Here is a 24,222-nt window from a genome sequence, read left to right as displayed (position 1 = left end):
CTGACTCAGAAAAGAAATGACTAAGAAGTACGAAAGTGTCCTAGTATGGAAGCAACCCATTATGCTGAAAATTAATAATTCCTTTGAGATCAGTGAGTTCCATTGATTATAGTGTAGCAATTACTATAGTTATATGGATGCAACTGTCTTGAAACCTGACAACTTCAGTTTGTCAAGTGACCAGCTGTAAAGGAGAATAGAGGGGATTTTTTGCAATTATGCAGGTTTACCAGCACATTACCTTCCTATCAAATTGAAATAAATATGTGGAGAAGCAGTAGCATAGATGATCTGTAAGGCTCTGTACTAAAGGAAGATTGTTTCTGTTCCATTTCTTGTAGTCCCCCCCCACCCCGACCCAGCCATAGATACATCATGGCATATTCTGCAGTAAAATTCTTTACCTGTAAAAATAAAAGAATTAAAATTTACACTGTTAATCAAGGGGTGTAAGTGGCTGTGATACCCACTCTGACCACTTTTGCAATGCTTCCTGTCATATTTATAGACTCTCACTCCTTCAGATGCAGAAACAGGAGAAAAGAATCCATTGATGTTAAATCAATAACCTCTCGCAGCAGTGATGGTAAGAAAATGAATATTACTTAAAAGCCAGAGATCTTACAACAGCAGCAATATTTTTTACTGCTAAAATCTGAGGAATTTGATTTGTCTTTTATGGTTTTTATGACAATCAGCTCCCAACTGCCTGAGCTATAGGAAAGTGGTGGTGGAGAGTGCTGTCAAGTCATAGCTGACTTGTGGCAACCCCTCGTGGGGTTTTCAAGGCAAGGGATTAACAGAGGTGATGTGCCACTGCCTGCCTCTGCAACCCCAGTCTTCTTTGGAGGTTTCCCATCTAATTACTTACCAAGGACAACCCTGCATAGCTTCTGAGATCTGACAAAAGTAGGAAGAGGAAATAAGTAACTAAATGAACATTGGAAAATATTTTTGTAGATTGCCCCCTAGTGGCAAATCATTGGTTACTAGCTACCTAACAAGACCCTGACTGAGATCAAATCAGTGCAAGCACTTGTGCACATGGGCATCTGCAGTGAAATCCTAAGCAGAGCTATTCCAGTCGAAGGCCATTGAAACCAGTGGGCTTAGACTGGAGTAACTCTGTTTAGGATTTCGTTGTTGGGTACCTCTGTTAAGTGATGGCCTTCTCCCCACACAAGGCTCTTCACGTGGCTTGGGGGCCTCCAGAATGGCCCCTCATAAGAAAATGGTGCCTTTGATCTTGTGTGCTTTCTACTCATAAAATTGTGTATGGGGGGGGGGGATTGGATCTTGTCCTATATGTTGTAACCTTTAATTTCAGAAAAGTGTTTTAATAGGCCCCACCCATTTAAAACTATGGATTTTGTGAACATGCAACTTTATTTGCTCTCAAAACCCAAATACTTATACTTTAATGGCAGCCCCAAGCTTACAGAATCGTCGGTATTCATCCGTGGCAAGAATACACTCCATGACTATAGAAGCTCCAATTACAAAGGTAGGAATCAAATATTTTTTCAGGTTGTTTCAATATGCAAATCTGTTATGAGGAATGGGCACAGGAAGACATATCTGACTGCTTGAGGGAGAGGAGGTCCTGAATTTTCCCGCCAAAGGGCTTATCTTTAATCACCTTCCTTTTGAATGTTGCAGTTTGTATACTTTTATATATATGAAAAATATCAGTGATACATTTTTCAGATGATGGTTTCATCTTGTATATCAGTCCACCACCTTTAATGTGCACAGAATGTGTGCATATAGCTGTACCATTGTGTAGTCATACATTTGTACTGCCTTTGTGCTGTTTATTCCATGCAAATTAGTAATTAATCACAGGTACTGTGCAGAGTACATTTTCATAATACAGAAAAACATTTAAAAATTTTCCAGCTTTTAACCATCTTCCAAGTCACCTGTTCAAATGGAGAGTCAAGACTTTCTGAAGATTATCCACACAGCAGAACAGAATATATATTGGCCAAATAAAAAAAATACCCTGGCTATATTTTGCACATGTGGAAAGGAAAGTTGGGGTACAAGAGCTTACACTTAGTGCAAGCAGACTACAGGCTAAATTTTTAGCTCTTCCAATTGCAAAATTAGTGTGGCACATGAAGAAATGTTCTGTGGCATCCAACCCATGATTGATCAGATGTGTAAACTCACCAAATATGTTTTTTCTCACCTTCGTAGCATTAGAGGAATACAAGTATGGAACAAGTTGAAGCTAGGGAAATTTGAACTCATTGCTTTCCAAATGAATGAATGTGGCTGTGCTATTTATTTTTCAAATATCTTTGATAATTGGTTGCAAATTCACAGGAAAAAAGCTATTGGTATTTTTCTACAATAGCAAATGGTTGATTAACTGAGGGAGACCACTTTAGTAATTCAAGCATATGCTTATCAGTGGGGCTGAGAGTTCAGGACACACTAGATTATGTTTTATAGCTATCTTGCATCTCAATGAAATAGAAAAGGAAATATTAGTGTGACCTGTTCTCTGCAAACAACAAGTAATAGCTTTTGTTCATTAAATTTTAAATTACCTCACACTTTCAATATCCTTAGAAAGGACAGAAAGATTTTTTAATGTCTTTTGTTAATTTTTTTATATGCTGTTTTTGTTCTCAAAGTTAAGGGAACTCAAATCTACTCACAATAATTTGTTTGGCTGGTTGAAAAATTCTTGTGCTGCCTCTTCAGATAAGGTTACCAACCTCCAGATGGCAGCTGGAGATCTCCCGATATTACAACTGATCTCCAGGCCATAGAGATCAGTTCCCCCCGAGAAAATGGCTGCTTTGGAAGGTGGATTCTATGGCTTTAGACCCTGCTAAAGTTCCTCCCTTCCCCAAATCCCACACTCTCATGGCTTCATCCCCCAAATCTCCAGGAATTTTCTAATCTATAGCTGGTGACTCCAGGGAACCTGCCCAAGGTGGTTTACAATAAATAACTAATGTGATTAATAATTGGTTAAACAGTTGTCAGACCTTTTATATTCTGTTTCTATATAAGAAGTGACTGAAATCAACAATGCGGTTCTCTTTTATAATTCTGCAGGTCATTAATATAATCAATTCAGCTCAAGAGAACAGTCCTGTAACTGTAGCAGAGGCCTTAGATAGAGTTTTGGAAATCTTACGGACAACGGAACTTTACTCTCCTCAACTAGGTACCAAAGATGAAGATCCTCACACTAGTGATCTTGTTGGAGGTCTGATGACTGTGAGTAAGAAGGCAATATTCAAGGAATCAATCACTTCACTAAAGAATATAGAACTATTTGCTGAAAATACACGTTCTTCTGACTTGAGAGCCAACAGCCACAATACTGCCCCTCCCCTTTTTTTTCCTAAAGAGAGAGGCTCTCTGATTCCAGATCAGAGTGCAGATTCAGAGCGCTATAAAGGAAGCCAAAATGAGAGAAATGTAGATCTTACCCTGAGGCATGATCCATAAAGAATTTCCCCTGTGTGAGCCCTGTTGAAAATAACAGAAAATCAGAAATGATCAAACAATGCTCTTGCATAGCCAGGCAGGGGCAGACTGGCCATTTAACTTACAGGGCAAGTTCCCAGTGGGCCGCTGCCTTGGAGGGCTGCTGGCAACCCACAGCAAGCAGAGTCAAGTCCCACTAGCTTTCCTTAGCACTGCAGGGGCCATTCAGCCTGGTTTGCTCCAGGGCCATTTTAACTTTCAGCCCAGGCCTGGCTCCAGGCCATTTCAAGAGGGCTTCGGCAAGAGAGTTTCTCCGTTTGCATTTCATATTGCAGGATTACATTTCATGCCCCAGGATTTTCACAAGAAAACAGATACTAGTGTGAGTTTTCACAAATGGTGATGTACACAGTTTTATATGGCTTTTCCTAGATAAAGGGAAACTAGTAACAATAACTTTTACTTGTGTATTTAATTTATACCTCATCTTTCTCCCCAGTGGGGACCCAAAGCAATATACATCATTTTCCTCTCCTCCACTTTATCCTCACAACGTACTTTGAGGTAGGTTAGGCTGAAAGTGTGACTGGCCCAAGGTCATGCAGCAAGCTTCCATGACAGAGCGGGGATTCAAACCCGGTTCTCCCAGATTCTAGTCGAACACTCTAACCACTGCACCACACTGACTCTCAGCCCTGAGATTTTGCTCAAAGTCTACATCTCTTAATTGCATTCTATTTCAATTTCTTAATTTATTTATAACATTCCTGGGTACAGCACAACAGAGGTAAACAGAAAAATCATGGGTAAAAATAATATCCTATGCATTGACAAGAATTGTGAAACTGAACCACTTACATGAAGACAATCTTTATGGAATTTCCCCTGTGTGAGCCCTGTTGAAAATAATAGGGAAAAGAGGAATGCACACTAGAAAGAGTATCTTACACTCATTTCTGAATTTGCCCAGATTACCATAGTGGATTTCTGTTCATATGTACCACAAAACTGCCTTGAGCACTAAATATGGTGGAGAGGTGGTAAATAAGTTAGAATGAATGAATGAATGAATGAATGAATGAATGAATGAATGAATGAATGAAAATATGCTCAGGAACAATACAGAGTAACTATAGCTACTATCTCAGTATACAACCATGAACGAAAAAATTTATTCTATCTTTCTCAGAAGGTTCAAATAGAGTATTTATATATAAAAAGAACTACATGCTGTTATTAGTTTTATGATATTTTGGAGCACATTACATAAATTGCATGATTGATAAATTTATTAATACTCTGGATTGTTATAGTTATTTTAGGATGTTCCTGCCCTTTTCTGTTTAAACTTTTGAGAGTGCATTTTCTTCCCTTTTTCTTTGCCATATAAAAACCTACCATGGACAATATCTTTTTGCTTCATTGCAGGATGGCTTGAGAAAGTTGTCTGGAAATGAGTATGTATTTTCTAAAAGTAAGTTTATTTCAGTTACAAAATTTATACCTCACCTTTCTGCCCCCAAGGCAACTAACCAATGAAAAACATATATAATAAAAACCAGTAGAAACAAAAAAGATATAATTAAAACCAAGCTAAAATTCACATAAAAGCATAAAAATATAGGGCAGAAAGGAGGGCTCACTGAGGAAACACCTAGGGTTGCCAGGTCCAGGTTGGGAAATTTCAGGAGATTTTGGGGGTGGAGCCTGGAATGGGCAGAGCTTGGGGAGAGGAGGGTAATTCTAGGAGATATCCAGCCCCTGCCTGGAGACTGGCAAACCTAGAAGCATCAAATGAAACAAAAAGGTCTTCACCCACTGGCAAAGCACAGCCACAGAAGGGGACACCTTGGGGAAAGAGTTCCATAGTTTTGGAACAGCTGAGAAGGCCTTATCCCTGGTTGCCACCCGCCTAATCTCAGAAAGTGAGAGGGGGCACTCTAAAAAGGGCCGATACCAAACCATACAGGGCATTAAAGGTCAACACCAGCATCTTGAATTGTGGCCAGAAACCAACTCAGAGCTAGTGTATGTGGGCCAAGATTAGAATGATAGGATCCCTACAACCCACTCCAGTCAATATCCAGGCTGTAGCATTCTGCACCAATTGAAATTTCCAAACACTTTTCAAGGGCAGCTGCACAAATAGTGCATTGCAGGTAATGAGGGGGAAAGGGGGGGGGCTCCAGTTCACTAGCACATCACTTCTGGGTGCAACCCGAAAGTGACAATGGTAGCTCTAGGAATCCCCACAGAGTTTTACTATAGAGTGGTGGTGATTACTGTCCTGTTCCTTAAAGATGAGCACCACCCCATCCAGAATGGATGACACATTAAGTACTGGGTCAGAACTTGTGTTCACCTAGGGTTGCCAGATCACCCCTAGCAACTGTCAGGAAAGTGAGGGACGACTTCAGGAGTTGGGGCGGGGGGAGACTTATTACATGCTGTGCATGCTTCTTGGCAATGTAACATCACCAGTGTGCTGGAATCACTCTGGTTTGGGAGCAAAAAATTTATGATTTGATACAGATGAAAGGAAATACCTTTTTACTCATATTGGTAACAACCTAGTTCAAATCTCCAGATGACGTCACCCAGCAGTTACATGTTGATGTTCCCATCTTTATCTATACATCTTTCCTTTTTGCTAACATGGCAGAGCAATGTCTTCTTTGAAACCCCTGGTACAGAAAAAAACTATGCTTATTCAAATGCTGTATTGTCTTTAAAAATTATTGAATGTTGTATATCAGATTATACAATTACCATACAACATTTGAGATTTGAGAGCCAGTTGGTATAGTGGTTAAGAGCGGTGGGACTCTAATCTGGACAACCCACTCCTCCACTTGAAGCCAGCTGGGTGACCTTGGGTCAGTCACAGCTCTTCTAGAGCTCTCTCAGCCCCACCCACCTCACAGCATGATTGTTGCGGGGATAATAACACACTTGGTAAACCGCTGTTAGTGGGCATTAAGTTATCCTGAAGTGTAGTATATAAATTGGTTGTTGTTGTTGTTGTTGTTGTTGTTGTTGTTGTTGTTGTTGTTTACCCTTCTTTGACCAAGCCCAAAGATATTCTTAACCTGTGGTGGAAACCGAAAGACACGTCTTTGTTATAGCACAAGAAATGAACATAAAGGACTTGTTGATGTGAATTAGATTCTTCAGTGCAGTTCTAGTGTGTTAAATTAATTCTCGTATGCTCCCGTCCAGTAATCTGCTGTATCTGCTGCATGGAAGCAGCCTTCCATGTGTAAATGATGCTGACACACATATGCATATCTTCAGACGCTGATCTGGGACCCATTGAACTGGCTGGTTGCATCTTGTGATATGGATTGGGTGGTATTTAGGGCCATCAGTTGTTCTTCATGACTAGTTGTCCACAGGTAGAACTGGATCAGAATCAGAAGCATCACTAAAATTAAGACTGGTTATACATTTTCATTTTTGTATAGAAACTTTAAATGTTTAACTCTAAACACAGAGACTTTTAAGGGCTAAATTGGATGGGATGGTAGCAGTTCTGAATGCTTAAATGCAAAAGTGCCCCAGTCTTATAGAAGAGGGAGTGGAGTTCAGATTTAAAAGCAAAACAGAGAGACAGATGATGAGACCAGGACTTTCTACCTACATACAGCTTATCTCATTGAAGCCCCTGTTTCCAAGTGCTTTTCTTCCAGCTGAGGACATTTTATATCATTGCCATTCTGGGGAGAAAAGTGCTTGAGAAGAGGAAGTCTAGAGAATTAAACTGCAGCGGGGCAAAGCATACTATCCCCCTCACCTACATGCCTCATTTGCATTTGGATCCTCAACCAGAGACAATCTTAGCCAGTGGGCAACAGAGGCAGCTGCCCCAGGCCACACACTGGAGGGGGGCAACTGCCCATGGCAGGATAACAGCAGGCTCCTGTTGCTTGAACCTGCCCCATCTGAGTGGGGCTCAGGTCACTGGCTTCCAATGGGAGGCTTCTACCTACCTTGCACAGGATGAGGAGCACCCCTTGCTTGGCCCCAGTGGTGGGAGGCAGGGGGGTGGCAGTGATTCTGGGGTCCCATCCTGAACTTTTGCTTGGGGCCCCAGAATCACTAAAACCCTTACCCCACCCCCACCCTCTTCTATGTAAATGATGGGGCAGTTCCATTTTTAAACACAAGGAACTACCCTGTTCAAAACTTGTTTGGCTCTAAGTCTTAATTTTTACTGAATATTCTTCAAGTGGGTCAGTGACTCTAAATAACCGTAACTAGTTTGTTTGACATTTGGGCAGATACAAACCAGAGCCACAGTCACCTCTCAGTGCCTGTTACCATCAATGATGTTCCACCCTGTATTGCACGCCTACTAGGAAATGAAGAGAGCTGGGACTTTAATATTTTTGAATTGGAAGCTGTCACAAATAAAAGGTACATTTTTTCTGTTTGTGTAGAAAGATAGAAATATAAGGGGAGGCCAGTCAGTGAAGTAGAAGTGACATGAAAGAAGCCTGTGAATCTTTTGCTTAGATGTATCCGTCTGCCCCTGCCAGAGTGATGGATGTTGATGTAGAAAGCAAAAGTAATTTGTGTGTCTACTTTCTGGACTTCCTGTTTAATGGGTGAAATGAGTGTGACTTCTGAAGCTGCCAGAAATACCTTTGTCTTTTGATTCCATATGCATTTTGCTACTGACTGACTTAACATCAGCTGTGTATAATGGACCCACTCTTTCTCCCTTATTATCTCCATGCCCAGAATTCCCTCCAAATGCACCCACATAATGTCGCCCACTACTCTTTCCTCAAAGTCCTCCTCTTTCATGAAGCCTTCGGCATATTTCCCCCAATGATCAAACCCAGCCCAAGAACATCTGCATTTGCAGTTATTCTTCCCTTTTAGCTGCACTACTCCTGCTTTCCATAGCCATTTCTTTGTATATTCAGGATTAGAATTTAGATTGTAGGTTTTTCAGGGCACCAATATGCATTTTTTGCTTATAAGTGATAGCATTACAATTTGTAGATGACATATTATAAAGCTTCCTTGAAAGGCTGCATCCAGATATCATGACATATAGTTTGTCCATGATTGGCACATACACAGTTTGTTGCTGTGCTCCTGTACTTCTCTTGCTCCTTTCTCCCTTTTTCTCCCCTTTCCCTCTTTATGCACAAAGCATGATTGAAAGTTTTCAACTTTGAGAAGCCTGGATTCAAGTCCTAATTCTCCATGACTGCCAACTGCAGTCATGTGTGTGAATTGGAGGTTGTTTCCTCGCCACAAGCTAGCATTCTAAACTTCAGTTTAATCTCAGTTTAGAAGTGCAGGCACCAGGTTGACATGGAAGGAATCTCTAAATCATCCAGGTGCCTCCATTTCGTCGTCATAGTGAGTTGGCGTCCGAGTAAAATCTTCACATGTCAAGTCAAGTACCCTAACCTGTTTTCTTGCTGTTTCAGGCCACTGGTTTATCTAGGTATGAAAATTTTTGCCCGCTTTGGTGTCTACGAGTCTTTAAACTGTTCAGAAGCTACACTACGAGCCTGGTTCCAGGTGATTGAAGCCAATTATCATTCCTCCAATTCCTACCATAACTCCACCCATGCAGCTGATGTCTTGCATGCTACTGCATTCTTTCTGGGGAAGGACAGAGTTAAGGTACAATTGCCATTGTATTTCTACATCATTTTTATATACTTATCAGAATACAGGGACATGCAGCATTGGTTTAAAATGATAGAAAAATAGAAGCAGATAACATTAGTGAAAATATAAGAGAATTATCTCATGTAGGGAAAAAACTGGATAGAGAATGTCACTTTTCCTTGTGATGAAGCTTCCAAGGAAGAATTTGAGAAACATTTACATACATGATAACCTATCTCAGGGCAGGACTGGAATGATAAGTAGGGGTGTGCAAGCCAAAAATTTTCGGCTATAGCCGAAAGTAGAAAGCCGAAAGAAGATTCTCTATCGTTAAAGCCGAAAGCCGAAACAAGAATCTCTTTCGGCTTTCGGCTTTCGGGATTCTTTCGGCATTATTTCGGCATTCTTTCGGCTTTTTTCTAAGGGAAAATGCCTCCGTCTTCCAGGACGCCTGGAGGAGGCATTTTCCCACCGAATAAGCCCAAAATTGGTGGGGACCTTCCTCTAACCCTTCTCTAACAACCACCCAAGTTTCAGACAGATTGGACTTTGGGGGGCCATGTTATGGCCCCCCAAAGCAGGTCCCCCCATCCTCCCATAAGAAAGCGAAGGAGCAGCATATTGTTAGCATGCTGCTGCTAATCTTTCTTCATTATTTCCTATGGGGAAAAAATGAAGAGGCAGGCTTCCTTTGCCAGGGGTGGCATTTTGCATGCAAAATGCCCCCTCACCCTCAGGGGCCCTTCTCCCACCCCTCCTCCCACCCCCCACCCAGGCTCAGCCTGCTCCCACTTGGGGGGGCCATTTCATGGCCTCCCCAAGTAGGTGCTCTAATCTCTACCACTGACAGCTGGGGGAGGCTTGTGTTGCCAGGGGTGGCATTTTGCATGCAAAATGCCCCCCAACCCTCTGGGGCCCTTCTCCCACCCCTCCTCCCACCCCCCACCCAGGCTCAGACTGCTCCCACTTGGGGGGGGCATTTCATGGCCTCCCCAAGTAGGTGCTCTGCTCTCATCTCTACCACTGACAGCTGGGGGAGGCTTGTGTTGCCAGGGGTGGCATTTTGCATGCAAAATGCCCCCCAGCCTTCTGGGGCCCTTCTCCCACCCTTCCTCCCACCCCCCACCAAGGCTCAGACTGCTCCCACTTGGGGGGGGGGCATTTCATGGCCTCCCCAAGTAGGTCCTCTCAGCCCCTAAAGTCCACCCCTTACAGCCCCACACAAACCCAATTCCCCCCCAGCTGCCACACACAGACCCAAATCCCCACATTAGCCCCTCACAGACCCAAATCCACCCCCACCTGCCCCACACCCATAACCCCAGGAACAGGCTGGCAAAGGCCAGCCCTCTCCCTTTGTTCCCTATGCTGGGAACTTCTAAACTCTCTTTCCCTGGGCAATTCTGCACAGCCCAGGGGTGCCACAATGGTGGGCACACTTCTGAGTGCCAGCTGGTCCCTGTGAAAGAGCACCTGAACCACAGACACCCTCCCTCAAATTCCCCCACCACCTACAGAGATGGCTGGCCAGCCAGCCCCATTGTTCCCTATGATGGGAACCAACTGCACAACAAAGAATAAAACAAGAACAACACAAAATAAAGTTTTAAAAAAATTATTTTCTCCCTTCCAAAGTACAAGTAGGCAAAGCATTATGACACATTACACCAGCAGTCCCCCACACAGAAAAATTAAAACAAAACTCACTTAACATCAGAGAATCACAAAGCATGATTCCTGTCAAAAACACTTTATTTCTTGAACAGCTTTAGGTTACACAGCAGGGGGGAACACCAAAGGGCATGGCAGCACTATCTTACACAAAAATAACACAACTCACTTAACATCAGAGAATCACAAAAACACAATTCCTGGCAAAAACACTTTATTTCTTGAACAGCTTTAGGTTACACAGCAGGGGGGAACACCAAAGGGCATGGCAGCACTATCTTACACAAAAATAACACAACTCACTTAACATCAGAGAATCACAAAAACACAATTCCTGGCAAAAACACTTTATTTCTTGAACAGCTTTAGGTTACACAGTAGGAGGGCACCACAGAGCAGGAAAGCAGTGTACTACACAAAAATAACACAACTCACTTCACATCAGAGAATCACACAAACACAATTGCTGTCAAAAACGGTGAAGTGGGTTGTATCATTTTTTGTAGTACATTGCTATCATGCCCTGTTGTGCCCTCCTACTGTGTAACCTAAAGCTGTTCAAGAAATAAAGTGTTTTTGCCAGGAATTGTGTTTTTGTGATTCTCTGATGTTAAGTGAGTTGTGTTATTTTTGTGTAAGATAGTGCTGCCATGCCCTTTGGTGTTCCCCCCTGCTGTGTAACCTAAAGCTGTTCAAGAAATAAAGTGTTTTTGCCAGGAATTGTGTTTTTGTGATTCTCTGATGTTAAGTGAGTTGTGTTATTTTTGTGTAAGATAGTGCTGCCATGCCCTTTGGTGTTCCCCCCTGCTGTGTAACCTAAAGCTGTTCAAGAAATAAAGTGTTTTTGACAGGAATCATGCTTTGTGATTCTCTGATGTTAAGTGAGTTGTGTTATTTTTGTGTAAGATAGTGCTGCCATGCCCTTTGGTGTTCCCCCCTGCTGTGTAACCTAAAGCTGTTCAAGAAATAAAGTGTTTTTGACAGGAATCATGCTTTGTGATTCTCTGATGTTAAGTGAGTTGTGTTATTTTTCTGTGTGGGGGACTGCTGGTGTAATGTGTCATAATGCTTTGCCTACTTGTACTTTGGAAGGGAGAAAAAAAAATTTAAAACTTTATTTTGTGTTGTTCTTGTTTTATTCTTTGTTGTGCAGTTGGTTCCCATCATAGGGAACAATGGGGCTGGCTGGCCAGCCATCTCTGTAGGTGGTGGGGGAATTTGAGGGAGGCTGTCTGTGGTTCAGGTGCTCTTTCACAGGGACCAGCTGGCACTCAGAAGTGTGCCCACCATTGTGGCACCCCTGGGCTGTGCAGAATTGCCCAGGGAAAGAGAGTTTAGAAGTTCCCAGCATAGGGAACAAAGGGAGAGGGCTGGCCTTTGCCAGCCTGTTCCTGGGGTTATGGGTGTGGGGCAGGTGGGGGTGGATTTGGGTCTGTGAGGGGCTAATGTGGGGATTTGGGTCTGTGTGTGGCAGCTGGGGGGGAATTGGGTTTGTGTGGGGCTGTAAGGGGTGGACTTTAGGGGCTGAGAGGACCTACTTGGGGAGGCCATGAAATGCCCCCCCCCAAGTAGGAGCAGTCTGAGCCTTGGTGGGGGGTGGGAGGAAGGGTGAGAGAAGGGCCCCAGAGGGCTGGGGGGCATTTTGCATGCAAAATGCCACCCCTGGCAAGACAAGCCTTCCCCAGCTGTCAGTGGTAGAGAAAAGAGCACCTACTTGGGGAGGCCATGAAATGGCCCCCCCAAGTGGGAGCAGTCTGAGCCTGGGTGGGGGGTGGGGGGAAGGGTGGGAGAAGGGCCCCTGAGGGCTTGGGGGCATTTTGCATGCAAAATGCCACCCCTGGCAACACAAGCCTCCCCCAGCTGTCAGTGGTAGAGATTAGAGCACCTACTTGGGGAGGCCATGAAATGGCCCCCCCCAAGTGGGAGCAGGCTGAGCCTTGGTGGGGGGTGGGAGGAGGGGTGGGAGAAGGGCCCCTGAGGGCTTGGGGGCATTTTGCATGCAAAATGCCACCCCTGGCAACACAAGCCTCCCCCAGCTGTCAGTGGTAGAGATTAGAGCACCTACTTGGGGAGGCCATGAAATGGCCCCCCCCAAGTGGGAGCAGGCTGAGCCTTGGTGGGGGGTGGGAGGAGGGGTGGGAGAAGGGCCCCTGAGGGTGAGGGGGCATTTTGCATGCAAAATGCCACCCCTGGCAAAGGAAGCCTGCTTCTTCATTTTTTCCCCATAGGAAATAATGAAGAAGATTAGCAGCAGCATGCTAACAATATGCTGCTCCTTCGCTTTCTAATGGGAGGATGGGGGGGACCTGCTTTGGGGGGCCATAACATGGCCCCCCAAAGTCCAATCTGTCTGAAACTTGGGTGGTTGTTAGAGAAGGGTTAGAGGAAGGTCCCCACCAATTTTGGGCTTATTCGGTGGGGAAATGCCTCCCCCAGACGTCCGGGAAGACGGAGGCATTTTCCCATTGAAAAGCCGAAAGAAAGCCGAAAGAATCCCGAAACGTTTCGGCTTTTTTCTTTCGGCTACCCGAAACGTTTCGGCATTCCCCGAAACGTTTCGGCATTCCCCGAAAGAAGCCGAAACACTTTTATTTCGGCATTCTTTCGGCATTCTGAATGCCGAAACGCACATCCCTAATGATAAGCCAATTTATACCATCAGCAGAACCGTGTGGAAAAATTTCCCAGGATTTTATCACTTCAGGCTATAGCAGGCAGAACTGTGTGTTTGAAAGCTCTGCCACAAAAACCTCTGTAGTTTGAAAAATGACATGTGAGGAAGGTTAGATTGAAACTTTCTTCCTGACATACTATTATTGTGTGGGGAGTATTGCTTTTTTTAATATAAAGCGGCCTTCAAAAACACAAATGACCACCTGCAGCCCTTAGGTATACAATCCAGGAAATGCTAGTTAATTGAGTCATCTTTATTAATTGCCCCAGAGTCCCTTCCAAGCTCTTAAAAGCTGTATGTATGATGTATAGTGTGTTTTGGGGGTAACACACCAAAATGTAGAGAACACTGACAGTACTAGCTTTTCAGAGATTCCTGAATGGTAGTTTGCAGTCTGCAATAGGTTATGGAAGCTTAGTGATTGGTGATCAGCCACAGATTTAGAATTTTTCAGTTGTGGGTCAGGGAGAGAAACCAAGAGAGAGTCCTGAACAAAGACAGTGTTCAATTTGAAAATCTCCTTAGGATATTCAAGGAGGCAGTCTTCTCATTAATGGTGACACCAAAAGAGGTAATTGAGTAATTCAAAAATGAGATACATTTAACATGGAAATTTGGCACTAACCATAATTATCTCAGAAATCATTCTCTGCCAAAGGTATCAGGCATGCTGTTCAGTGGGTTGAATCCTGTACAAAATTTCTGTACCCAAAGGACTTCCATGCACGTAAACATGACTTTCTTACCTGTAGACTGATTTTTAAAATATTTTTACATTTGTTTTTAAGCTTTGTTTTATTATACAAAAAGGACCCTGAAATACTGACCCTGAGGGAATAGAGACCATCTAGGAATAGTTTGGGGGGAGTTGAAAATCTGTCACAGGAGGGCAGAATTGGCATTTTTTAAAAAGAACAATGCACATGGAAATTTATAAGAGATCCAACCCAATGTTCTGGACAAACCCTCCACTTGAAAGTTCCCTTAGCCTGAATAGTGGCATTCAGTAGCAAAGCAGCTATGATTTAAATACTATAACTGTGAATTGATCTGAAAAGGCAGACCACATTTCACATAGTACTGAAGAAACTGGCACAAATGAAAGAATGCTGATTTAAAAAAAAATATATTATTTAATATCCTCCACAAAATATATTGTCGAAGGCTTTCACGGCCGGAGAACGATGGTTGTTGTGGATTTTCCGGGCTGTATAGCCATGGTCTTGGCATTGTAGTTCCTGACGTTTCGCCAGCAGCTGTGACTGGCATCTTCAGAGGTGTATCGCCAGTCACAGCTGCTGGCGAAACGTCAGGAACTACAATGCCAAGACCATGGCTATACAGCCCGGAAAATCCACAACAACCATCTCCACAAAATAGTTTATAATTTATAAACAACCAGCTTTATAAAGTAATGTCACCTCATGGTAATTCTTCTGTGGTTATTCATTGTTGAATATTTTTATTATAAATGCTCTTCAGATAATAAAAGTGAGATGTAACCATGAGATATGCAGCCATTGAAAACTAACATTTCTTATGGATAGGGCTAAGAATGGGAGATTTATGGGGAAATGCCACTTCATTCTAATAAAAATGAAAATTTATTATTTATTTGATACTTGTCCAACCCATCTCCAAGGCACTCAGGTGGCATAGATAGCCTCCTCCTCTCAAATACTTAATGCATTTAATTTATGTATATGTTTTTATTTGTATGTTTATATTTTGTAAGCCATTTTGGACTTTGTGGATAGATGGAATATATTTAAAATCAATAAATTTCATCTTGAAAGCAAACCTATGAGGTTGCCGAGAGAGAGCTTCATTGCAGTAGGGATGTTCCCTGGTTTTCATCTGGTGCTTTAACTACTGCAACTGTGGTTCTTAAATGCGTAACTGTTAATCTCCCAAATACATTTTAATCAGTATTGGTGAATGAGACTCACTCCTTCTTTTAGGGGAGCCTTGATCATTTAGATATAGTAGCTGCATTAATAGCTGCAACAGTTCATGATGTGGATCATCCAGGGCGGACCAACTCTTTCCTGTGTAATGCAAGCAGTGAGCTAGCTGTTCTCTACAATGACACTGCAGTCTTGGAAAGTCATCACACAGCTCTAGCATTCCAGCTCACAGCAAAAGATAACAAGTGCAACATTTTCAAAAATCTCAACAGGTTAGCTTCTTCAGGCTTCTTCCTTGTTTTGAGTATGTAAAGAGTATCTGAAGATATTACATGTGTGTTGTGTGTGTAATCCAACTCCTCCAAAAATGTATAAAATGCAAGTTGTAAATTTCTGAAATTTTGTGAATGCCATATAAATTCAGGTTAATATCCAAAATCTGAAAGACACATCATTGAATGTAGGCAGTCATCTAATTGCGCTTACTTAGCATTCATTAGTGTATATCCAAGCAGTGAGGAAATTCAAAACTATCTTCAGGCAATCACAAATGAATCTGAGATTGTCAACATTCACAGGTGATTATCTACTTCATTCAGAATATGAATATTCATTGGAACATGCCTACATTTAAAAAATGTTCTGTGTTGGTGTATCATTATGTACTTAATATGTTCCAAGTTAATGAGATTAACAAGGTTACTCATTACAGGATACAAAATCACAACTGTTCACTTAAGTGTGTATATATATCCTACTGTTCTAGTATCCTCCTGTTTTGATAGACGTCAGATGACTTCATGAAATGCCTGTTGAACTTTACAGAAGTTGCATACTGGCTAACTACTATTCAGATGGGCTCTGCGCAATCACACAGAGGCCACTCATACAAAAGATCCAGAAAGAGATTCAGTTCTATGAATAGATATCCTGTGAAATTATATGAATTCTATGAATAGATACCCTGTGAAATTATAGGTTGATTGCTTTTGCTTGATTGCTTTCTAGAAATCATTATCGGACTCTTCGTCAGGCAATTATTGACATGGTTTTGGCAACAGAAATGACAAAACACTTTGAACATGTGAATAAGTTTGTGAACAGCATCATCAAGCCCTCAGAAGAAAACAATTCCAATGTATGTAGAACTGGAGTGTAAGCTGAAAAAACTTACCTGTTTCCGTTGATGTATTTAGAGTGCGTTATTATGGTCATTAATCAGATACAGGATAAACACAGTCAGATGGGCAAAATCTGTGCTTTGTTCATGCATACGGCCACAACCTTATAAGCCAAATGTTTCAAAGTTTTTCTAATGGTATATGAGAACATAAGAAATGGCCTTCTGCTGTGTAACTTAGAGTCAAACCACACGAAACAAAATACATTTGAATAACACTCAAATACACTTGAATTACAAAATAATAATAATAATAATATTCGATTATATACCACCCTTCAGGATGACTTAACACCCACTCAGAGTGGTTTACAAAGTATGTTATTATCCCCACAACAAAACACCCTGTGAGGTGGGTGGGGCTGAGAGAGCTAGAAGCTGTGACTGACCCAAGGTCACCCAGCTGGCTTCAAGTGGAGGAGTGGGGAATCAAACCTGGTCCTCCAGATTAGAGTCCCGCGCTCTTAACCACTACACTAAACTGGTGTAATTTGAGTGTAAATACACTCGTGTAATTCGAGTGTATTTTGTCTCGTGTGGTGAGACCCTTAGTATGCATTAGACCATTTGTCCTTCCATCCTAGTTCTGAACCCTGTAGTTTGTTTTTCATCTCGGCTGAAACATTTTAAGGATACCCACAAAATGGAAGGGTTTTTTTACTGCCCCCCCTACACATACAATTTTTAAAGATATCTTAGGTTTCAGATCATGGAAGGTCACTTTCCTCTTATTTTCATTATCTCCTTTGTATGGCAGGGTCAGAAATTACTTTTTGCTGCCATCAAAGGAAAAGCTGCATGTAGCCTCCGTTTCAAAAGATAATGGATGCAATCTTAGATAGTCCTCATGATCGCAGCTGGATGTGCATTGAAAGGCTTCTCTGCAGCCAGTCCTCTGGTGAAATGGGCAAGCTGCTGTTCTGTGTAAAGTTGGCTGGCCTGAACAAGCAGCTGATTAGCTAACCAAAAAACCTCCCAAAGACTTCTGGATGCAAATGCACATCCATTTTCTTCTGTACCCGTATTTGGGCTCTCTTGCATTGTAGCCAACCTAATCATGAAACTCTCATGTTTTGTGAAATCCTGTGGTTTCATTTATTTTACAATGCTAATTGATACTATTAGTGCAACACTCTCCTCTTTGAATCACCTTCTATGTAGACCTGTTTAGGATTGCTTTCTATGTATATCCCTGAGTGCTACTTCTCTCTCTAAACTGGTCTACAGTTTTTGCAATCCAACGTATTTCTATGTTAACATCATAAAACTACTCACACTCTGTTGCAGAGACTATTGAAATATGCATGGAGATATAGGGAGTAAAACCAAGACAATTTTGTACTAGAACAAGAATATTTATAACTTATCATTGTTATATCATTATTAAAATATTTATCTTTCTTTCTTTGACCATCTGGCATCTCAAGTCAGTTTAAAACAAGAAAATATACAATAAAAAACAGAGGTCCAAGAACCAAGGAATGAAACCTATACAGTTAGTAAACACCATAATCCCTATAAGCAAGCCAAATATAGCATCCTATTCAGTTATGTTGTTTCAGGCAGCTAACCTCTGCTACTAGCTTAGAAGTCGCAATGTAGCCCAGCTATTATTTTGGTATACTTTTCAAAGATGTTCCTAAGTAGAGTGCATTACCTTTAGTTTGAAGGGCGGAAGTAACCTCATTTAAAGTAAGACCACTTGCTGTTTGTGTACATGTTGCACTTGCTGATTTGTCAAGAACAAGTCACTCTGGTGCACATTTCACTTGTGAGATCTACACTGTGCGTCCTTCTGTATTCCCTTCAGTGTCCCTTCTGTATTCTAGCCTTATGCCACTTGGATCAAGCATGATGTCAACAGTATGGAGCCCTAATAAGGACTGACATCAAAGGTGTTAGAGCCATACCATCTTAGGCTACTCAGAGCTGCACTCCCCAACCCTCCAGTTCAGTACTTGCGATTTAGAAGAGTGAGATGCAATCCCCTAAAAACAAATAACTTTTGAAGAAATGAAATTCCCAACACACACTCGGATTCGGTTTTGTTTTCTCAGCCATGCCGGACGCTCCTCTCGGCTGGTCCGGGAGGAAACGACCGGGCACCCTGACCGGGCGGCTGATCCGCAAGGATTAGCCCCCAGGACTCCCAGGGAGGGAGCCAGGGTCCGGGACGCAGCGGGAAGAACTCCCCGAAATCAATGCGGGGGGGGGATTGCCCGTTTGTCCCTATGGAGGCCGGCAGACGTGCGCGGCGCCTCGAGTGCTGCCGGGCAACGAGAAACGGCAAATAAAAGAAACAGGCGGAAGCCCGTAAACAAGCGAATCCCTTCTGTTCTACAAGCGTTTGTGAAGGAGAGGTTGATCTGAAGAAGACTCGCTCTTCCCCTTCGCTGAGTTCCAGAATTTTGTTGGCGCCCCCCCCCCCCCAAAATGGCAGCAAAGAAGCAAAGTCCCGCTCTCGGTAAGTCAATCTCGGCTACCTTGAAGGGGGAGTCGCTCGAAGAGTTGGTGCGCAGGGCGGTGGTGGAAACCATAAAACCCTTTGTTGACAAGCTGAACGAAACTGATCAAAGGGTGGGCTTAATTGAAAGCGAAGTGAAAACCATTAAGGCAGCAGCGGGGGGGGCAGAGAAGTCTGCTCTGGAAAGTGCGTCACTTGTGAAGGCTACAAAAAAGGAGCTGAAGCTGGTTGAGAACCAGCTGATCGGGCTACAGATGGAACGAACGCAGACAATTTTGCGTCTCCAAAACGTGAAAGAGGAGGAAAAAGAGGATCTGTGGGAGGTGGTCTCGGAACTATTGGCGATACCCGCGAGGACGACTAAAGAAGAGGTTAAAAGCGCCATTTTGGAGGTCCGTCGGGCTTCTTCAAAATATGCAACAAAGCGACAGTTGCCTCGTGAGATCATTATTGACTTTTCATCTAAAAAGATTCGGGACACCATCCTATATAACTCATACAATGCGGATTTGGACTTTATGGGTTTGAAAGTCAAGATTTTGAAGGACGTTCCATTTCTAGTCCGGAAACGGCGTTTTAAATATAAAAAGTTTGCAGCTCTTCTGAGGGACCATGGAATAAAGTACAAATGGTTATTCCCGGAAGGAATATGGTTCAGATATAAAGATCAGGCCTATAAGATATTATCAGAAGATCAACTAAAGGATTTTGAGAATAAAAACCCAGAACTCTGCTGCACCGAGAACGAAGAAAAGGAGGAGCCGGAGGGGGGGGGGGGAGGAGAGCACCGCAACAGCGGTTGCACAGAGAGAACTGCGTCCGGGACCTAGAAGGGGGAGGAAAGTTTAATCAGAATTTGAAATGTTTATTTTCTGTATGATTAACCACTCCATCATTATCCTATGGAGCTATTTTTGTATTATGACAGTATGAAGGGAAACATTGAAGTGTAGTGTTTAGTGTTTGTAGTTCATTCCCCCCCCCCCTTTTTTTTCTTTTTTTCTTTTTCCACCCCTCTTTGTCCCTTCCCTCTCCCCTTTCCTTGTGATAGTCTTGTGTAGTGTTGTGTAGTGTTTTGTAGTTATGAAAAATAAAAAAAAATTATAAAAAAAAAAAAATTCCCAACACACACTCAATTCACTTGGGCAGACTGCTCAACCAGGGTAATTCCTATAAAAGGATCTTTGTACATTTGTAGAGTAGATAACAATGCATTTTCAAAGTCAACTGGTAAACATGCCCATATATAAACAGGAAACATTTCTTCTGCCTCTGTTGATTTATTTCTGTTATGATAGATTTAACTTCCCTGGTTACTTTGAACTTTTTATCAATTATAGCAAAATTATATTTTTGGTAAATCTAAGCAAGAACACTTTTCAATCACTTTTAAGTTGTGGATTAATCACACTATGGCATAATTTTAAAAATTTGTAATGACTGTCTGTTCAGTAGCTGTGAGCAGCAAGACTGCCCCATTTTGTTGTTTTGCAGGGTGAAGGTAGTGACTGTGACTGTACAACCAGTCTCAAGAATTTCCCAGATAACCAGACATTGATCAAGCGCATGATGATCAAATGTGCAGATGTTGCAAATCCATGTCGACCCCTAGAACTGTGCATTGAATGGGCTGGCAGGATTTCAGAAGAATATTTTGCACAGGTATGGACATTGGTTTGTTATGTAACTAAATAATAGGGAGCAACATGTAAGAGCAAACATAGTTAGCAAAAGTCTACTATATTAAATGGCAAATATCATAATGATTTTCTTTGCATCTTCCAACAGAAGAGGGGGGATACCTTTATGAAGAATCACTCTGAGCAAATTGTAATTTTTCTGAGTTTTATTCTTTTGTCTTTAACCTCTTGAGGTATTCTGCTTCAGACATATGAAGTTAGTTGTGGCCTGTCTTAATGCAGACCTACAAAATGGATATAGGAAGAGGGCCTTTGAATCAAAAAAGATCCATTTTGTCTAGCATTTAGTTGCCCAGGGTAGCCAACCATCTGCTTTTGGGAAGATTCTGATTAGGATGTGGCCTTTTTCTGTTTTTTGGTAGAACCTGTTGCTCACAGGAACACTGTCTGTGAAGGCATAAAGAGTGGTCTAGTCCCAGTGCAATCACATTTTCTTACTTTGCCCTGCCTAGAGCTGTGCTCTGGCTCTCGGGCCTAGGATCTAAGCCTTATCTATATCAATGAGTAAAACCCTTTGAAACTTTTTGTTCATGGTTTGGTTTGAATCATTTTTCTGTAAAAACTAGGATACCATCACCCCCATTTTGGTTAAGGGCATATCTTTTAACTGCCAAGAATTTCCTTTTAACTGCCAAGAATAGTCTCCACTTTTCTCGTGAAGGTAGTTCTTCATGTCAAGCGAAACCAGTGCCTAATGTGATGGTTGACTGGGCAATGGGAGAGCTGAATTCTTTTCACCAAATGCCTGAGGCTTACTTTGCTTGTTCAGTTTAGCTAAAATTAGTTTTATTTTCTATAGACAGATGAAGAAAAAAGGCAGGGACTACCAGTTGTTATGCCAGTATTTGACCGCAACACATGTAGCATCCCCAAGTCTCAGATATCCTTCATCGATTACTTCATAATGGACATGTTTGATGCTTGGGATGGTAAGAAGTTTAATTTTTCTCAGTTAAGGAACTAATTCTTTGCCATTTCCCCATAATAGCAACAGGGTATGTAATCACAGTTCTATCTAACCAAAGATTTTGCATTCAAACAGAAGTATTGAAAGCATGTATATCATACCTTTCTACTGTGAAAATGGCATTCTCTCAACATTCTTCCTTTTTCCATTACATTCTTCAGATAGGTCTGCCTTTTGGATATCTCTGCTTCTGAAACTCTGAATCCTTTGACCCTCTCTCAAGTTTGATCATAATTTTAAAACTATATACTAATGTAAATATGGGGGAGGAAAATTCAAGAATCAATAGCCAAATTCAATAACCTGGGGGAATAGGAAACTGCTTGAAACCGTTTAATGGCATAGCCTTAAGAACACTTTGTCGCTTAATGGGGATTTTTGAGTAAACGTATTTAGGGTCTTGAATATAGGTATAGAGATTATAGGACTGTTATTAAAATACAGGGTTATATTAAACGTCATATGGAACCACAGTTACAATTTCATTTTCAGTTAATTGCAGAAGAACAGAAAGGGTCCTATTGTGGATAGGAAGGAATATTTCATGAAATTTTCACCGTAACTTTTCAGCTTTTTATAGTATGGCATTGCTTCTCTCTCTTTCAGCATTTGCACACCTACCTGTTCTGATGCAGCACCTGGCAAATAATTATAAACACTGGAAAACATTAGATGAGTTAAAGTGTAGGAGCCTCAGGCTTCCTTCAGAGAACAACAATGGAAGCTGAAGAAATGGGATGCCATAGCCTACCACTCACTGTGAACCATTTACTGGTATGGACCCAAGTGGGACAGAATATCCTTCACAATGAAGTAACCAGCTGGGCAGCAAGGAGAAAAATATTGTTTCTCACTTTTAAATGGTACTAAATTCTACAAAACTTTGTTTTTATAAAGATGATAATCTAGCGACCAATGAATGCTTTATAAAACATTTGTCTTTTTGTGGCACAATAAGTCCTTTTAAAGATAAGTTTTATAAAATGGTTGTAATTCACAGCAATTGGTATAATTTTGTTTGCAGGCCAAAATTTGTCATGTCTAGAAATCCCATATGGGAGGGCAGCATGCTGTTAGAAAACACGTTTAGCTGGAGCGACAATGCCAAAGTATCTGACAAAACTTGTCATTTTATAGAAGCTGCTTTCCCAGCAAATATCTCAAATGGTACATAGCACCGAGAGAGAGGAGAGAGATTTTTTTTTAGAGAAAAAGGCAACAAATTAAACTTGCCTTTGTTTTTTTTTAATGTTAGTATTTATTGAATGTAAGAATAGTTGTGTCACACAGTATTGTCAAACATTACTCTTTTTCATCTGCCTGTTCTTATTGAGTTCCTATATTTACTGGATCCTTGCAGACCACTGTGTCAGGGGGGACAGTTTGTATGCACAATAAGGATGTATCCACAACTGAAATTTCTGGGAAAGTGGGTCCTCAATGTGATCCGTGAAGTTTTTAGGTACATAAGGAAGACCTGGATCTTTCTGTTTTGTTTGCTTTATAATAGAGTAGGAAACATTACCATTCACAAATCTGATGCAATCCATACTTTTCTCTGCCTTCAAAGAGGCGACAATGAGCCATATGTGAAAGTCTATACAAGCAATTATTCTAAACTGCCTGTCTACAGCAGCAATGGCACAGCATCGTGGTTCCTCTTTAGTATACATGTTTAGAATAGGTAATTTGCTGGCACAACAGAGTATGAAATATGCTTATACATATGAGCCATAAGTTTAAAATTAAACCCTTATACACACGAGCCATATCTTTAAAAGGTCTCCTGAATCCACACCCATACAGAGGCCTCCTAGTCATTCTAGGGGAAGGGAAACAGCTGCACGTACATTGTCTCTTTCAGGGAGTTAGGAAACCTCGGATATTTATGTATTAATAAAGAGTCCAATAACATGAACAGCCCACAATCTTACCATTATTTGATGTATGCTGCTTCAAGACATCAGAGCTACCTAAGCATTTAAAAAGTTTACTAATTTAGCCCTAATAAGGTACAATTCATTTTAATAGTGCTAAGAAAAACATTTGATGTACGTCTGTTTTTAAAGTACAAAGTTTATGCTGCAGCTACCAAAGCACAAATATTTTTGTATTCCTTTTGATCACAGTGGGAACAATATTTTGGCAAAGTCATCTGTACAAATTGTGCTATCAAAATGAATGGGAATTGTACAAGGTTTCAACTGTACTTTTGTACAATTCTTAATTCATTTTCTGATAGGGTTTTTGTAGGAGATATTTCTAGCAAGTTGTGCCATTGTTTTTTAGTATCATAATTATTAGGTGTGGACAGTAGCAATCACTAAGTATTATTTCTTCATTTAGTCCATTGGCTTATATAATCATGAAATTATTTGGCTATTAGATGTTAACTCCTAATTATTCTGCTAATATTTAACATCATGGATTACAAGAGGCTATTAAGGCTATAGAAATGCTGAACTGCATATGATTTAATAGAAAGTATTACATTGCCCTTTAAAAAGAGGAAGACTATGGTCCCTTTCAAACAGTCTCTTCAATTCACTATGGCTTCTGAAAGCAAATGGAT

General features: G+C 41.5%; 1 protein-coding gene across 1 annotated transcript in view; it reads left to right on the top strand.

Annotated features, from left to right (window-relative positions):
* The window catches only part of PDE8B (phosphodiesterase 8B), a 70,984-nt gene extending 48,606 nt beyond the window's left edge, over positions 1–22,378 (top strand). Inside the window, exons 13-23 of the mRNA XM_054986754.1 lie at positions 509–586; positions 1,428–1,504; positions 3,076–3,240; positions 4,882–4,927; positions 7,734–7,869; positions 8,901–9,099; positions 15,394–15,611; positions 16,348–16,477; positions 20,478–20,645; positions 21,483–21,612; positions 22,257–22,378. Of these exons, the coding sequence (XP_054842729.1) occupies positions 509–586; positions 1,428–1,504; positions 3,076–3,240; positions 4,882–4,927; positions 7,734–7,869; positions 8,901–9,099; positions 15,394–15,611; positions 16,348–16,477; positions 20,478–20,645; positions 21,483–21,612; positions 22,257–22,378 (1,469 nt within the window). The remainder of the gene's footprint in view (positions 1–508; positions 587–1,427; positions 1,505–3,075; positions 3,241–4,881; positions 4,928–7,733; positions 7,870–8,900; positions 9,100–15,393; positions 15,612–16,347; positions 16,478–20,477; positions 20,646–21,482; positions 21,613–22,256) is intronic.
* The last annotated feature ends 1,844 nt before the right edge of the window (positions 22,379–24,222 follow it).

This window comes from Eublepharis macularius, chromosome 8 (assembly GCF_028583425.1).
Source record: "Eublepharis macularius isolate TG4126 chromosome 8, MPM_Emac_v1.0, whole genome shotgun sequence".
Taxonomy (NCBI): domain Eukaryota; kingdom Metazoa; phylum Chordata; class Lepidosauria; order Squamata; family Eublepharidae; genus Eublepharis; species Eublepharis macularius.
This window is presented reverse-complemented; position numbering and strand designations above follow the sequence as displayed.